The sequence below is a fragment of the Lemur catta genome, chromosome 2 (assembly GCF_020740605.2).
Source record: "Lemur catta isolate mLemCat1 chromosome 2, mLemCat1.pri, whole genome shotgun sequence".
NCBI lineage: Eukaryota > Metazoa > Chordata > Mammalia > Primates > Lemuridae > Lemur > Lemur catta.
Window position 1 is genome coordinate 94,923,615 of NC_059129.1, and position 16,395 is coordinate 94,940,009.

At 47.7% G+C, this 16,395-nt stretch overlaps 1 protein-coding gene across 1 annotated transcript in view; it reads right to left on the reverse strand.

Moving 5' to 3' along the window:
* Positions 1–16,395, reverse strand: part of SIM1 (SIM bHLH transcription factor 1) — a 67,089-nt gene that overhangs the window by 47,110 nt on the left and 3,584 nt on the right. The window contains exons 2-8 of the mRNA XM_045544078.1: positions 10,005–10,087; positions 6,457–6,546; positions 5,802–5,910; positions 5,579–5,664; positions 4,678–4,877; positions 4,357–4,463; positions 3,528–3,675 (exon numbers count right to left, since the gene is read on the reverse strand). Coding sequence (XP_045400034.1) covers positions 3,528–3,675; positions 4,357–4,463; positions 4,678–4,877; positions 5,579–5,664; positions 5,802–5,910; positions 6,457–6,546; positions 10,005–10,087 — 823 coding nt within the window. The remainder of the gene's footprint in view (positions 1–3,527; positions 3,676–4,356; positions 4,464–4,677; positions 4,878–5,578; positions 5,665–5,801; positions 5,911–6,456; positions 6,547–10,004; positions 10,088–16,395) is intronic.

Genomic DNA, 16,395 nt, shown 5'->3' on the forward strand with positions numbered 1-16,395 from the left:
AATCTAATTTATGGACATACATTAGTGCATGATTGTTATTTTGAATGACCAAAAAGATTAAATCTATGCAATGAGTGCTCCATAGATCCAAGGCATAAGAGTAAATTATTTTATATTTGCTGGGGCTTGCTTGCTAAGTCAAAAGGTGCTTCATTTGACATTGTTTATAATATAAAAGAATGATTTTGCTAACCAGGAAAATAAAATCTATTTAGAGAAATATATATATGTGTGTGTATATATATATTTTAAATATATTTATATTATTAATCAAGTTTTTAAAAAGTGTTTCCTAACCAACACTCTTAATTTTTGCAGAAATTCCTTTTCATAGTTTATTAGGTGTTCCACATTTTCAATTTTCTTCACATTAAGTACTAATGTTTTTCATCTGAACTGGGTATAAATAATGTTAGTAATTAAACAAACTCAAGGAAATATGAATTCAAGAAAATCACTTAGGTCTTTACACAGTATACTTTCCTTTTACTCACCACATTTTCTGGACTTTCTCCAACATTCCCTGTTACTAGACACTAGCTCCATTCACTTATTGTCTTGAAAATACTCAGAGAGCAGGGTTTGTCATACCTAACACTTATTTCAAAACCTATGGGCACTCATAATTTATAAGACAGATTTTTTTTTAATGTGGAAAGTAAAAGGCAAACATGTGTGTCTTATAGAAAATTGTGAACTGGTGAGCTTTTTGTTTTGTTTTGTTGGGGGTAAGTAGGTAATGAAGAGCTATATAAGCTTCATGGAAACTCAGAAACTCAAAAAAACTAAAAGAATTTTAAAATTTTAATTACAGCGTCTTCTTACTCTCCTCTCCAGATTTTCAGAACATATACAAAAGTCAGTAAAAAGCACCAGGTGCCTCTAAAATCACCCAGTTTTCCTATATGCACTCTTGCAACTGCTTATTAAAACTATCTATTCATTGTTGCTTCCGTTAGATAATAATGACCAATGTTTCTAGGCATATTTTAACTTCAGCAATAAATTTACCATCAGGAAATTTCTAAAAATGAGCTTCATAAGGATGTAACTTCCACCAAAACATCATACCCTCATTGGACCAATGTTTATTTAAAATCGTCAATATTTTCATAACATGAAAATCCCCTCAAAATGTATGCTATAAAAATGTTTAAATTTGGAAAACATCTGGTATGTCAAATTATTTGGGAGCTTGTGGTTTTAAGTATATTGTTTGAGGTAGTGTATTTGGAAAGAATTCACTTATCATTCCCAGGCTTTCTAAGGAAATAGCCCTAAAAACAAATGTATGTGGGTAGTTCACTACTACCATAGAGAATCAATAGTCATCTATTTAATTTGCTAAGACAATGTAAATTAGTAACTTCCCACCAGATGTGTGATATACACATCAAACAAACTGCAACCTGTTCATTATGAAAATCCTGTCAACACACACAGAGCCACTTGATGACATTTCATCTAAAGCAGTTTCCACATTTGCAGCTATAAAAATTGTCCTAAGAATTTTTACACAAGGAATTGAAGCTGAGACTCATAAAAGGGTAATCAATTTCAGCTTTTCATCTTGCATGCCTATGTACACATGCTTCTGTGTTTATTTCTATTTTCATTTCAAGGTATAAAATGTTCAGAAAATATATATGCCATACTATTTTTCCTTCTATAAATCATTTATTTATTCTCATTATATCTTTTTAAATCTCATGTAAAGTTGATCATTTAATTCTGCAGCTCTAAAGAAGTGTGAAAAGTGAAGAATGACAGAGTGAACAGAAGAAAAAATGTACACTTATCTACTGGAAAACAAAACAGAATATTTCAAAATGACTTGGAACATAAATTAAGTTTACCCATTGGGAGGTCTAACTTGCATTCGGATCATTTATGTGGGTCTGTGTGACTATATACCCTGCTGTTTGATAAAAAAAAAAGAAAATGATTACTAACCACAGGCACCCACCAGAGAACAGAGTGTATGTATAATGCTTGTGATGTCTCAGACATACAAAGCACCTTCTTAAAGAATGTCCGTTTCCTTTCCATGGTAAGCAGACATAATTTTTCACCCTTTAATACTTCTGCTTCACAGAGTGGCTTTTTTTATGAATTATGCTTTGCCATTTTCTCTTGTTTGTTTTAATAATATGGAAAATTATATTCATAAAATAGGTGGTTTTATTTCATGATACCCAAAATATTGGTAAGTTTTCTGTTCTGTATGAAAATACACAGCCTTCTTGCTATTACAAAAAAATCTAATAATATTGATTTTAATACTGTTTACTAAAATGAAAGAAATTAAAAGATTATTCTTAATAACTAGCTATTTCTTGAATATTGAATCCTCATCTAAACCAAATTCATTTTCTAAGTCTGTTGAATTAAATTTTCTTATTAAACAGGACACAGAGTAAATAGTCTTACTGCCTAACATATTTCCAACTACTACATTTTTAATTTGGCAATTTAAAACAACATGGAATGAATCTAGTCCTCATGTAGTCCTGTAGTATAGTCTGATTCCAAATAGCATCCCTTAACCAATTTCTTAATGTCTAAATAGCATTCTACTAAGTGCCTGGTGTGTCAACACTTCCAAAGTAAGTAATCCTTGAGGTTCCCTAAAATCACAAGAATTTCAACCTCTACAAAAAGAAAAAAAAAGAAAAGGCAACTGCACACACAAAAGGGTTCTTCATAAAGACTTTAACCCTAAGCAATTCGACTTTCACAAACATTATACAGAACGTGCCTTCTTCACCAGCCTGCCGCACACGAGGCCACGTGATCAGCCTACAAGGCCACACTGACGACCAGAAATGATTATTGTTTCTAGAAAGAATAAGGCTCAAATGCAGGCCGCTGCAGTTGCCCAGTTGGTTGCACCCGCAGGTGGTACCCGGAGCTCCGCTCGTCACCCAGGGAAGCGATTACACTACGTGTGGGGCTGGGCGACGGCCAAGACTCCCCGTGTTAGCTCGGGTCCCTTTGCTTTCTGGGAGTAGTCAGACCTCCTGGTCACTTAAGCCCCCTTTATGGTTCAGGGAAAAAACCACTCTCTCAGAACTCTTAACTTTGATTGGAGACTCTGGTTAAAATTAAGAACTTCAAACCCCAGATTTGAAAAAGTGAAACAGATGTCCTGTTTGTTAACCATAAATGCCTCCGTACGTTGGATCTTTTTCCCTCTCTCTCTCTTTTTCTTTCTGCCGCATTAAGTTTTATTTAATGCAGAGTTCGCTTAAAAGGTTAAGAGAGAGAAAGAGAAGAAAGCAAATATGGACTGTGATGGAAAACTCCTAAATCTTTCTCTAGAATATAAGGATGAAAGCCTCTTCAGAAAGATGAAAGCGTTCGACCTGCCTCCTCTCAGCTCAGCGCAGCCAACACTTGGGCGTCAAACCGACATCCCAGACGGACCCTAGCCTCACTTAACCTGGGTGCCCGCCACCCGCCACCCGCACCCTCACGGAGACCAGGGGCGCCTGGAGTGTGTGAAGGGGTCCCAGGCTTGCACTCACGTGAGGACATAGTTGACGCTGACGATGCAGTGTGGCCTGGAGGAGCGGCTGTTGTGCACAATGGTCGCGTAGCTCTGCACCCATACCCAGCCGCCCTGTTTCGCCAGGAACCTGTAGTATTTGGTGGTCACCTGCCCTTTCACCAGCACTGATTGAGAGACAGAACGCAGATGGTAGTGAACCAGGCTGCCCGTGAGTGGTCCCAAATGCAACCCGTGGTGGTGGGAGTGCGGCCCCCTATGGGCCCTAATAACTGCACCGGGCAAGAGGGAGGCACAGCAGGCGAATTCCCAGAAGAATGGATTGTCCTGTTAAATTGCATGGAGTCCTCTGGTCACTCTATAGGGATGATAACGGGGTGGGCCCCCACCATTCAAAGGGGTAACATTTAAAGTGGAAGGTATACCCCAGATTCGCTTTTCCAACTACAGAAGGAGAAGTCTGAGCAACAGAATTCTGAGACTCAGGTTCCCTGACCAGGGAGATCGAGCTCGAAGCAAAGATGTATCAAAAGCGGAACGTGAGCGAAGTTGACTAGCGTTGGGTTTCGTTCGCAGCTTTAGTGAGGTTCGCAGGTGGGGAAAATATCAACAGCGAAATAAGACACCTCCTGGAAGCATTTAGCCCCAAACGCCCCTTTCACCTGTGTTAGCGGCTGCGTTGGTCAGAGAAACCAGGTGGGGCCAGCCCCTCACGGGGCCTCACACATCACCAGCACCCGGCTACAAGGGCTCCCACCTGTGCCCTTGCGATGGACGGGAAACTCCCTACCCCCCTCAACTGAGGATGCGCTGGGGCTGTCCGGGTGTGGGGCAGGGTGGAGCCTTACGCAAGTGGTGGGCGCAGCGCAGGTGGAAGGTGTCGCAGCCGTGCACATGGTGGTATAGAGTCTTCTCAATCAGGTCCTGAGGTTCGTACCCGGTCAACTCCGCCACCCTGAGGAGAGCAATCCCCAGGGTAAGTGCGAGCAAGGGTACGGAGGGGAGTGTCCCCTACCCACGACAGCCGCCTCAGACCTGGGTGCCCTTCCAGGGCCGGGCCAATCGCCTCATCTGCAAAATGGGCTCGCATACGGTCACCAGGAAGCTGGCAGTCACTAAGCAGGGCCTCTCTTACGCTACGGGCGGCTCTTTCCGCCCTGCGCACCCACCTGGAGTCCAGAAAGATGAGCTTCATGTCCAGGCTGGCGCGAAACATAAACATGTTGCTGTGTAGCTTGATCTCTGTGACAGCACTGGGAGGCAACGAGTGGCCCACGGCCACCAGGCCCACGTTCTGGTAGCAGCCATCAAAGGGGGACATGTCCAGGCTGTACTGGCGGATCTTCAAGTAGCCGCTGCAGTGGATGACCTGCGGCGGAGGGTTTGGGGGTGAGAATCCGCCGACAGTCAGGAGGAGCCCCCAACAAGTAGGGAAGGGATTGAAACAGTTGAGACTCTACACACCCACACCTGCTGTGTGGGCATGCCTTTGCACTGAGGGGTCCAAAGGTATTGGTGCTTCAAGGTGTTTTTAAGAAAGTGCACCGCCACACTGAACTCACTTGGGAACTTGTAAAAATGCAGAGGCCTAGGCCCCACCAACCGTAACACAACCGAATCACAAAGCAGAGCCCTGGAACCTGCTTCCTAGCGATGTTTCAATAGCATTTAAGCTGAGAACCACAGCTTTGAGCTCCGGTTCTTAACCTCTCTGGAGGTCAAAATCTGGCTCTATGGCTAAACATTTACAAATCCACCAAAGGTACTCGCCACTTGGGAGGCTTTACTGACCTCTAAGGCCCATCTCTAGGGCCTCAGGTTAAGAGCCCCAACTGCCGCACAGTACCCGGACTCAGTCAGACTTTGGTCTTTAAGCACAGTCCCCAGGTGCTCACGAAGTTCAGTGACCCTTGTAGAGTGCGCCGCCCGCCGGCTCATTGTCGCGCGCTGAGGGCGCATTCGGGGGCGGTCCCGGCTGCCCCAATGTCCCTCCCACGCCGCAGGCGCCCTGTGTCCTGCCCCCTCCGACTACACTCAGCGTCAGTCTTTCAGCTCAGCTCAGTCACGCACCTTGTAGCCGCCGCAGGTGAGGCCGGCGTTCCGCTTGGCCAAGACACACTTCATCCGCAGGAAGAAGGAGCGCTCGATCTCGTACTCTGGGGGAGAGGAGCGGAGGGAGGCTCAGGGCCTGAGACAGGCGGCGCGGCGCCGGTCCCTGTCGCGACTAACTGGGGAAAAAAACCACAAGAGGACTGCGATGGGCCTGAGCGTCGCAGGCACGTTTCTGCCTTACCCTGCACGAAGTGAGAGTGATAGGGCTGATGGGCGGTGAGCACCGCTGTCATCTCGTCGTGGTCTGCCGGGTGGATGTATTCGTAAATGCTGTTTCCGGTCAGCTCTACCTGTAAAGAGGAGGGTGTCACCATCTCCCATCTCCGTGGTGGTGGAATGCCCTGTGAAGAGGCTGAAGGATTGGACCAGGGGGGCTGCAGCACCGTGAGGACAGGAGCCAGAAATTTGGAATCGCCCCTCAGTTCCAATTCCAACTCTGCTGTCTGCTACCTATTGCAGCCTATATAAGCCTTGGCTCCCTTATCTATGAAATACTACTAGTAGCAGTAGTAATGAGGAGGAGGAGTAGCAGCTCCCTGGCAATGTTCTGGTAAAGACACTATAGACTAAGTGTGTAATCTCCTCCCACTGTGTCTGGTTTGTGGTAGGGACTCAAAAAAGCAGCCATTATTTGGGCCTGGGGTAGAAGCTACATGACAAAAAAAAAAAAAAAAGTTGAGGAATGGGGAGATCCAGACCCATTTAAAGAGTCCTCTGGCCAGCTGTGAGGTTTCTAGCCCCAGAAATGCAAATATAAAGGTTTGAGGAAACTCCCTCCCCTGCTTCCAACTCTGGCTGTAGAAACTGCAGGCTGGAAGTTTGAACCACTCACCTACCTGAGAAAGACCCAGGTGTACTGAGGCTGTCTCCGAGATGTACATGATCTTCCCATCTGGGGCCACCACAAAGATAAAGCCATCCAGGGTCTAGGGAGGCAGAAATAGAGTGAATGGAGAGCCCTCTGGGCCATCTGGAGAAATGGGAGGGGGAGGACAGAAGTTAGAGACATTCAGCTAGAAGTGAGAGAGATGGAGTGGACAGGGGCTGGCAGGAAAAAGGGCATAGGAAACCAGCTGTGTGAGTCTCCTCTTTTGTTCATTCTAAATTTGTAAGTATGTGGGGCATTCAGCCCAATTGGAGAAATTCAGAGGAAGTGGTGGACAAGGCTAATGCCTTCCAAGACTCAGGATCCACCAAAATGAACAAAAGAGAACATCTGTAACACACACACACACACACACACACACACACACACACACACACATACCCACACATGTTCTGGGGGAAAATCACAGCCTACAATAAGAAGAGGGTTAGATTTGGGGGCAATGGTCACTGAAAGAATCAGAGTTCTCCTGTGTCAGTCTTGAAGGACTCCACAGTGGCAGGGGTCTATCATGGAAAGAGTAATAGCAGGGTTTGGGAAAGATCCAGTGCAGTAGGCACTGATCGACTTGGAAGGGCTGGCAATCTGAAGTTTATAGACAGAACAAAGCTGGCCAGTGACTCTGGAAAGAGTCCAGGAGAGGGGGATTTAGGAGATGAGAGGCTTTACAAGCCCCAAGTCCACTGAGTAGTGCTATAATGTGTATGTGTATGTGTGTTTAAGTTTACATTGATGCATCAAACTGACAGGCTGTCCATGAAGGAAAGTCTAAGACTTTCGCTGTCCCTTTATCTCTGTGAATGAGACCTCAGTTCAGGCAAGGTGAGTCAGACCTTGCTCTCAACGAGCTGAAAGTCCAGCAGGGGTAAGCGACCTGAAGATAGATACAATAACCACACAACTGAATAGACAGTGCTAAATAGGCAGGGGAGCCAGGGGCTGAGCAAGAGGCCAGCACACAGGCCTGTGGTAGAATCACAGAGGCCTTAGAAGAGCTGCTGTTTGAGCAGGGCCTTGAATAGAAAGTTTGGACTGGAGATGGGAGAAAGATCATTCTAGGCAGAAGGGATGATATGGCAAAGCCAGGGACTGGGGAAAGGAGAGATCCAGTGTGTTCTGAGGTGATGAATTTGGTGTATCAGAGATGGGGCTGAGGAACTACACCCACAATGGATTTCTGGAGTTTGTAATGCTAACTTGAGGAATCTGGAGTTGCTCCTGTAGGCATCATGGTTCCAACAGAGGTTTCTAAGCAGGAGAATAGCATGCTTAGATATGTTTTGTTTTGTCTTGTCTTTTTTCCTGGCAGAGTATATACAGTGACCTACAGGAGGAAGGAGTGGGGATGAGTAGCTCAGAGAGGGTAACTGCAGCAAAGATGGTCAAGCCTGAAACTGGGTGGTCACAAGAGGGATAGAGAAGGGAGAGAGCTAATTCAAAGATGGTTCTGGGTATGGGCTTCATGCTAATTGGTAGCAAAGAGAGAAGTTGAGGTTGACTTCAAGGTTTCAGTGAGGGTGTTAGGCAGAGGGTGACATCATTAAATAAAGCTGAAAATTTGAGAAAGCATAGTGAGATTTTTGTATGAGTGGAAGTCTGGGGGAGGGAGATAATGCATTCTTGTTTTGGAGATGCTAAACTTCAGGTGCATGCAGATTTCCATTTAGATGTGTGCACTTGGCAGTAGGAAATAAAGGTCTGGAACTCAGGAGAGGGTCTAGACTGGAGAAACTAGCTGGGGTCACCACTGGTAGTGGCCAAGATCACCCAGGAGGCCTTGAAGCTGTGAGAGGAAAAACAGAGCTAGAACTTTGGGGGAAATAACAGCATTTTCAGACCAGCCAGTGGTGGGAAAATCAAAGAGGAACAGGCAGAGAGGGAGAAGAATCTGGGAAATAACGCTGTTTTAGAAATTGAGAAAGGGGGAGAATATCATGTTATCAGTGTCACCTCCCTCAGATCTTTGCCCAAATGTCACCTCGGGTGAGGGCTTCTCCAACTATCTCCATTTTAATCAGCACCACTCTTTCTTCTTGCCCTTATTTTTCTCTATAGCACTTGTATCACCTGGTACACTATACAGTGCTCCTGTGTGGGTTTGTAAGGCTACTCTCCTTAGAATGTAAACTCCAGAAGGGCAAGGCTTTCTGTCTGGCTGGCAATTGACCCTCCTATATTTGTGGAATTAACGAGCTCAGTTAGGATAAGAGATGACCATCTAATTCTGGATAGCAAAATGTGTTGGAGCCTGTGCAGAGCACAATTGGTGGGAGAGATACCAGGCTGCAGGGATGTGAGAGTGAATGAGGTGGTGGTGAGCTATTGAAATTGGGAATGTAAGTCTTGCCAGAAATTGGGGGTGAAGAAGAGGAAAGAGATTGAGCAAGAGGTAGAAAGGGTGAGAGAGAGTGAATTTTGTTCTCTTGTTTACATTTCTGAGTGAAATTAGTAGGGAATATGAAAAGACTGGGGGAGGGACACAGGGACATCTGATAGAAGATGTCTCAGAAAAGGGAGTTAAACACCTTTCTAGATAAATTCAGAGGTGTGGAGGCCAGGTTAGTGAGAGAATGCTTGCCCAAGCCCTTTCTTTCTTCTGTGAAACTAAAATCTCTTTGGTGTCTGGAAGGGAGAGAGGGACGGGGTAGTGATGGGACAGGAGCTCCTGCCAAGAGATGCCGCTCATGCCAACCCACGAGGGAGAACTGGCTTAGATTCCCCTAATGCTGCTTAGGTTCCAGGCTCCCACGCTATGAGCTCCCAGTGGACTTGAATAATAATAGAGTGCCCGGTGGGGGACAAGTGTCAAACCTAAAAATGCCACCGGGAGTTTTGCAATTTAAAATATTTGTCCTGCGACTTAAGCGAGCAATGGGCAATTTAAAACGATGAGCACTACAAACAACAAGTTAATGGGCGCCTCACATAGGTTAAACTTATTACCTGAGGGTGTGTATGTGCGCAGGAAGGGTCTGTACACTGCCTGGGCTGAGAACTCGTGGAAAGAGAGGAGGGAGGCCCGCATTACAGGGAGATGCAACGAGTTGCAGACGCAGCTGGATCCGGAATGCAAGGGCTTGGGAGAACTGACGGGCATGTCTACCAGATTCCTGTTCTTTCCTTTGTAAATTCTTCAATTCGGTTGGTTCGTCGGCCCTGCCTCCGTGGCCTGGCCTTGAGCGTTCCAGTTTCCTCAGCCCAGTGGTGACAAATGGCTCCTCCTCCCTTGGTCCGGAGGCCCTAATGGGGCCTTGCCCAGCTACCTTCCAAACCAAGCTTCTCTCATGCTAGAGAGGCCCATCCAAAACCAAGGACGCTAAGAGTTCAAGGTTTAACTTTGGCGGAGCTGTTGGGCTGTGAGAGGGCCACACCCAGGCAGGATGCCCCCACCCTCATCTTTTTTTTTTTTTTTTTAGAAACTAGAAGCCCCGCCCTCACGCAGGGCCAGGCACCCGGGCCCTGCAAGCATATGCGCCGCTGAGAAACCAGCGCCTGTACCTGGAGCAAATGGGAGCCCAGTTCGCGGCCAACGTTGTCCAGGGGGCTAGTCCTACTCGAGTGGCCCCAAGCCTCGCCAAGCCCTGTGGGGACACAGAAACATCCTTTAGCGACGGAACCCCGACCCAGCTGGCAGTTTGGGACTAGTCCCGCAATTCTGTCACACGCGCGCGTGCGCGCGTACCCTCCACTGCATACCTTAGGGTCTCCTCTTTCAGCTCGCCCCCGTCCCTCCTCCCCCACCTCCCACCTCCGCCAACCGGGACGGAGGGGGATGGGAGCGTGTAAATTCGGTCCCGCCCCCTCAGCTTCCCAACTGAGGTCAGACTCCCTCCCCCGGAGAAAACCTCGCTTCTCCGCGCGGGCTGGGCCCTGGCCGAGGGCTCCCCTGGCAGTACGTCAAGACGAAGCCCCCAAGGCCACAACTCAGCGATAACTTTTGAGTGGGTCACTAGTGTGTTCACCGGGTGAGAGACACTTAACTTCTTGCCCAAAGTTTTCATTATCATCCTTTTCCCAAGTCCCAGCTTGTCCCCACACCCGGCGAACCCCTCTGCCCGCTGCCGCCCGCCGCAGCTGCCCGCCCCGAGCGACCTGAGACGACCAGCCAGGTGCAGCCGGTCCCTGGCAGTCTTTCTGATTGGCTGCGGGCTTTCCAGCCATTCTCCTCCCTTCGGCCTTTGACTTTAATCCCCTTCGGAAAAATCTGTTTGCTTGAGGAAGATTTCCAGCCTGAGGTTCAGCATCCCTGCGCAATCCTTCCTCTTCTTTTCCCCTCCTAACCCCCTCCAACCTACCCCTACCCCCATCTCGTCTGCCCCTCCAAAAAAAAAAAAAAGAACTGCATAGGCTTTTCTGAAGTCAGTTGCTTTGAGGTGCTAACAACTTCCTAGCAATATTTCGTTCCCTTTTGGACGTAATCATTCAACTTCTCTACTTCCAGATACCATCTATTAACAAAGACAATCTCTTCCTCTCCTTAATGTTTCAACGTTAAGATCTTTAGAGGCTTTCCCACAGACCATTTCTCCTAGGATACCTAAAAAAATAAAACACTCAAGACTCCTGTGGCTGATTTTTCAAAAATTAATGTGGAGTCTGCCAGAGTACCTGTTTGCAAAAAGAAAATGAAAAATAACGCAGAAGAAACTTGCGGAGACCAATCTTAAACTATTTATGGGTGATATCTTTTAATAGCGCTGCTGCTAAAATTATTTTAACTAAGTTGTTAAGTGATTTTGTTACACCATTAAACAAAATTTAACATGACCCACCTCCCCGCCCCCCCAAAAAGGTGATTTATTGCGTTAAGGGGCAAATCACCATGAATTACAGTGATAAACACACTCTCATTGTAATATGGGGTTGGGACGGATTTTCCAGAATAAAACATGGAGTTGGACTTTTAAAAGGTGTTGCTCAGTAGCTGCTTCCTACGCAAGCCCATCAAAATCTCGGCAACGAATAACCATGAGCGCCCCTCAAGCTCGAATCGGGTCTTTCTGGGTGTTTGCACATCTAAATAAATCTAACGATTTCCCCACCGCTCTGCAAACACTGATGTCCCCCGCCCAGGACTCGGGACTCCTCTCCCTCTCTCGTGCCGGGTCAACTCCTCCTGACTCTTTAGCCTGCCCCAGTTTCCTTCCCCGAAGTGACTCCACCGCTCTAGTCCCTGTGGTCCTCCTGGACCGTTCTGAGGGCTCCTTCCACAGCCACCTGAACACACCCCTTCGCCCTGTCACCTTTCCTTTGCTTTTCCTGTCTCAACCAACCTATTCTCCTTTGATTTCTGGAACGGTATGTTCAGTTTTTCTTAATCCCGGCTCAGACATAACCACTCCGAAGGAGTGGAGGGAGGGGTTCGCTGCAGACGCTGCAAAGGAAATGACCCTGCTGGGACAATCAAGGACGCTGGAGGCGCCGGCCCCTGGGCGCCCTTGGGCCTGTCGAAGCCTGAAACCCAAAACACCGCAGGGGCAAAGGGCCAGGGCATTCGGGCGAGCTGGAGAGGACCAAGGCTGCGTGGTGACGCCAGACACATCTCGGGCAGCTCCCAGAAGGGTGTGAAGTTTGCGCTTGCGGCCAGCAAGTGTCCTTAATGTTGAGGGTCTCCCAAAGCTGGTGGAAGGCCCTCCGGAACGGCCTCCCGACCCGAATGATCTGAAAATCCCCCGGATGGACTCGGGTTAAACACTGGTTCCGAACTCCTGGCGCCAGCCTCGGCTGTTTGTGGTCTCGGGTTGTGGCCCCATTAGTAGGCGCCTACGAGGCAAAATAAGACTTCCCCACAGGTTAATAAACAGCCCGTACCGGTACAGGTTAACAGGGGCCTCCCTCGCCCTCTCCTGCCCACCCCTCGCCACCTTTAAGAAACCTTTTGCTTTTACAGAGCGTTGCCTTCTCTTTATGTTCCCGGTCGAAACCTCCATCATAGGGTTGTGTCTGGGTTAATGTTTTATAAGGAACTGGCTGCTCTCTCGTCTACCTGTCAGGCTCTCCTGATCTAACACCAGGTCTGAGTTCATCCTTCAGGGTGCCGAGGGCATCTCCCCAGGCCCTAGTCGGGGGTCCCCCCTCCCGAAAGGGTTGAAGTGAGCTGGGGACCCCTCTCGCTGGACCCCTCGCCTCCTGCCTTCGGTGACGCGCTTTGGCACACCCAATTTCAGTTGGCGAGGGGGTAAGCTGAGATTTCGTTTCTGCACTTGACCTACCGCAGAAAATTCGCAAATCCTTTGATTGTCTGTTTAAAATGAGGAGGAAACCAGCTCCCTTTGCGGCGGGATTACAGTGGGAACAAGATCTAAAGATTCTCTTGTAATTCGGTGAGGCCGAGGGAACGGGGTTTTGCAAAGGAGAAAAGAAGCTCTGTGAGGGAGGCAATAACTAAATCGGGTTTTAGACAAAAGGATTTTCCTCAGCTAAAGTGGCCGAAGACAAAGGAAAACATAATCTATTTTGGAAGATTTCCAAGATATGCCATATTAACCTTAGCAGATAAATTTTGCTTCTCCCAGGCCCCCCTCTTCCCTTAAAGTCTGGTTTATCATATTTACATAAGTAGCATTAGAAGGGATGTATCTATTATGGATCTAAAGGGCTAGCTCACATTTCATGTGAAAACCCGGGCAAGTTTCACTGTTGCTTTACCCTCAGTGCGCTGTTGAGCCATTTCCATTTAAATACCCCCTGACCCGAGGATTACCTCAATGGACTGACTGCACGGGTTTTGTAATTTCCTGAAAATGAGATTTCGATTTATAAAACAAGAAACCAATTAGTAACCAAATGAGGCGAAGTAGATCCACTAAAATTGACCTAATCCCACAGGCACCATTTAGGCCCGTTCTTGGCGAATGAATGATGAGCCCCAGGCTAGCGTGAGCTCAAAGCATCATCCAGCTGTGTTATTGCAAGCAGCAAAAATAAATTGATCGAGCTTTTCCTTCGGAATGAATTTCATACCCTTGACAAAATATAGATTACAGACCCCGCATCATCACCGCCTTCACTCAGATGGGAAGAGAAGAGCTGTTCTACTGTTCTTTCTTTCTTTCTTTCGATAAATAAACACTACATCTCAATAGCAAAGTATCCCCTTGTAGTCCTTCCCGAGAGCCTTCATCTCCCGGGCAGATTGCGATCCGCCTTTTAAGCAATGTGGAGTGGAGGGGCGGAGGAGCTGTTCCAAGAACTGACCACAACTTCCCAGGCCCAACTCCTAACTTCAGGTCCTGGAGATGCTTGTGTCTGCCCCCTAGGTTTCCCGTGGGCGGAGGGTGTAGGCGAGGCTGGCCCAGGGCAATAATCTTGAAAACTCCAAATCTCGTGTATCCTGCTGGGCCTGCTCAACTTCGCTAAATGCTCAATGTCCAAGCCTTCCCGGGGCTGAGGCAAAAAGTGGCCTTTGTATTTAGGCTCCAGGTGCCTCTGCGGCTGGGCTCTCTGGCGAAAAATGAGATTGGGCGCTACCAGCCCGGACTCCAAGCTCACTGCTAGGAGGCCGCTTCACGCACCAAGGCGCACCCACCCCCCACCTCAGGCTCTGGAGCCCGCCCTGCCTGCGGCCCTCTCGGGCCACCGGGCGGGTGTGGCTGCGCCACCAAGGGCGTCGGAGAGCGCCCCGGCCGGGCCTCCTTCCACACAGCAGCCTGACCCCGCAGTGCGTGCCCTGTCCTCCCCTGCCTGCTGCTCGCGGGCCGGAGGCACTGCGGCCGCCCCGGGAATCCACTGTTAGTGTAACTCTGGAGTGAGACCAATGGTCTCAGGGCTGACTCTCTCTCTCTGAGTCCTTTTCGCGCTCCGGCCCCAGAGTTTGGGCTTCCGGGTCGGGACGGAGCCTTCGGACCAAGCTGGCTGCGGGCGCCCGCGCCTGCCACGAAAGGACAGACACTGCAGAAAGCAGGGGAGGTCGCAGTTCATCCAAACCCAGACTAAAATTGGGGACGAAAATGCATGTAGGATTAACACGAGTGTCCTGTCCTGCATAGCGGCTGAAAAGCGTCCAGCAATGTCGCCTTGGGACCCCAGGCCTTCGCATGCGGCCCGGTCTTGGTGATGCCACCTCACTAGAGGCCGAGGCACAGGTGAATCCCGCTTCGGTTCTACTTGGCACGGGAACCCCAACAGCGGCACCGAGCCCGCCCTCCCGAGAACGGCCTGATCGGACCAGATGTTGGCTTAAGGTTTAGGCGACCGCCTGTCCTTGGGGCAGTAGCGGGGACAGCACGAGGGGCAGCGGGCGCGCCAGCCGGGCTTCTGCTCTGGGCAAGGGGCGGCAGAGACCCAGCCCGGCCTAGGGAGTGAGGAGACTGTGCGGAGGCCGCCCGTGAGCTGGGCCCTTGGCTGCAGCCACCGCGGACGGAGGACGGAAACACCTTGCGGGCCTGGTTGGCCCCTGCTTCGGGAGGTACCGGAGGCGCGGTGGAAACTTCGACCTGATAGCTGTCCCCTGGTCAGCCCCGAGCCACCGAGCCACCGAAGTTGAGCGACGACGCGAGGGAGCCGCCCACTCGGTGGGGCTACCTGCAGAAGGGAGTTTGCTCCGCTGTGGACACTGTTTTAACACTTTCACAGTAGCAGGACCATTCCTAAGTAATTGAGGTTCCCCCTCTTCTACACAAAATTAAAAACTGTATGGATTAGAGGCTGGCAATTGGTGGTCCACTAAAATCATTAGGTGTTAGTGGGGTGCTTGGCCCAACAGAGAAACGAGGCAAGAATCCATGGGCTCCCATAGTGTGTCCATTTTTGTGTCTGTAAAACCTCAAAGCTGCCAAGATCCCCCAGAACTGAAAAACAACTCCTCTAGACATCAGATTTGTCCTCTAGAAATTTAGCCCAATTTTAGCTTCAGGTAGGTGATTGTACCCTGCTTAAGAACATCCTACCAAAGCTTATGATACCTGTTTTGCTGTTGTTTGTTACTGTTTTTGTTAGTGATCCCTCTCTTTAAAGAAAAAAGTATTCTGTTTCATTGATCTGATCTACAATTTCTAGAACATAAATCTGCCTTGCAAATGCTCTGCACGGAGTTTAGTTCTGCACTCCACATTTTAAGTCAACATCAAAACCGGAATTAAACAGAGAAAAACAGCGTGGAGCGTAAACTGTGCTTAAAGGCTTTTAAATGAGAAAAACTTCTGTAAGAAAATAAACATGGAAACCTAATGCTCAATCATTTCCCCAAGAAGCAAGAAAAACAGCCTTAAATCACCGACCCACGTGGGAAATGAGGCCTCTTTTTCTTTTTCAGTTCTTGGCCTCAAAAAAATATAACACCATTAAGGATTTCAGTCTTGAGGTGAATATTATAGAAATGGTCTGTGAAGGTTTGTTTAATCATCCTTTTCCTTTGTACAGACTCTTTCCTAAGCAGTTACTAATTTCAACTCTATGATTATTTTTATTTTCCCAAGACATTGTGACAATCAAATGGTAGTGTGATGTTACCAAGATTCTGAATAGCTATAGATTGAAAACATGCCTGATCCTTTCAAAGTTTATTCTACAAGCCACTACACACCCAGCCAAATTGCATTATAGCTGGATAATAAATATGTTTCTTTTTAGTTGAATTTGTCCTATTTTTCACACAAATAGTCATCCATTCTCTTTTTTTATACTGCCTTTCTGACTTTGATAACACTAAAGATTTACAGATTTCTACATTCTTCATTTTTTTTTCTTTGCAAGGTTATATTAGAATAGAATGTGTTACCAGTAGGGACATATGAAGTTTTAATGATTTTACAGTAATCTTCCCTGAGTTTCTTTTTGTTTTCTACGAGATCTCCAATCTAATGATCTATTCTTAATTATTCTAGGTACCCATATCTCATGCATTTCTCTCTCTCTCTCTCTCCCTCCCTGTTTCTCTCTCATTTTTGTC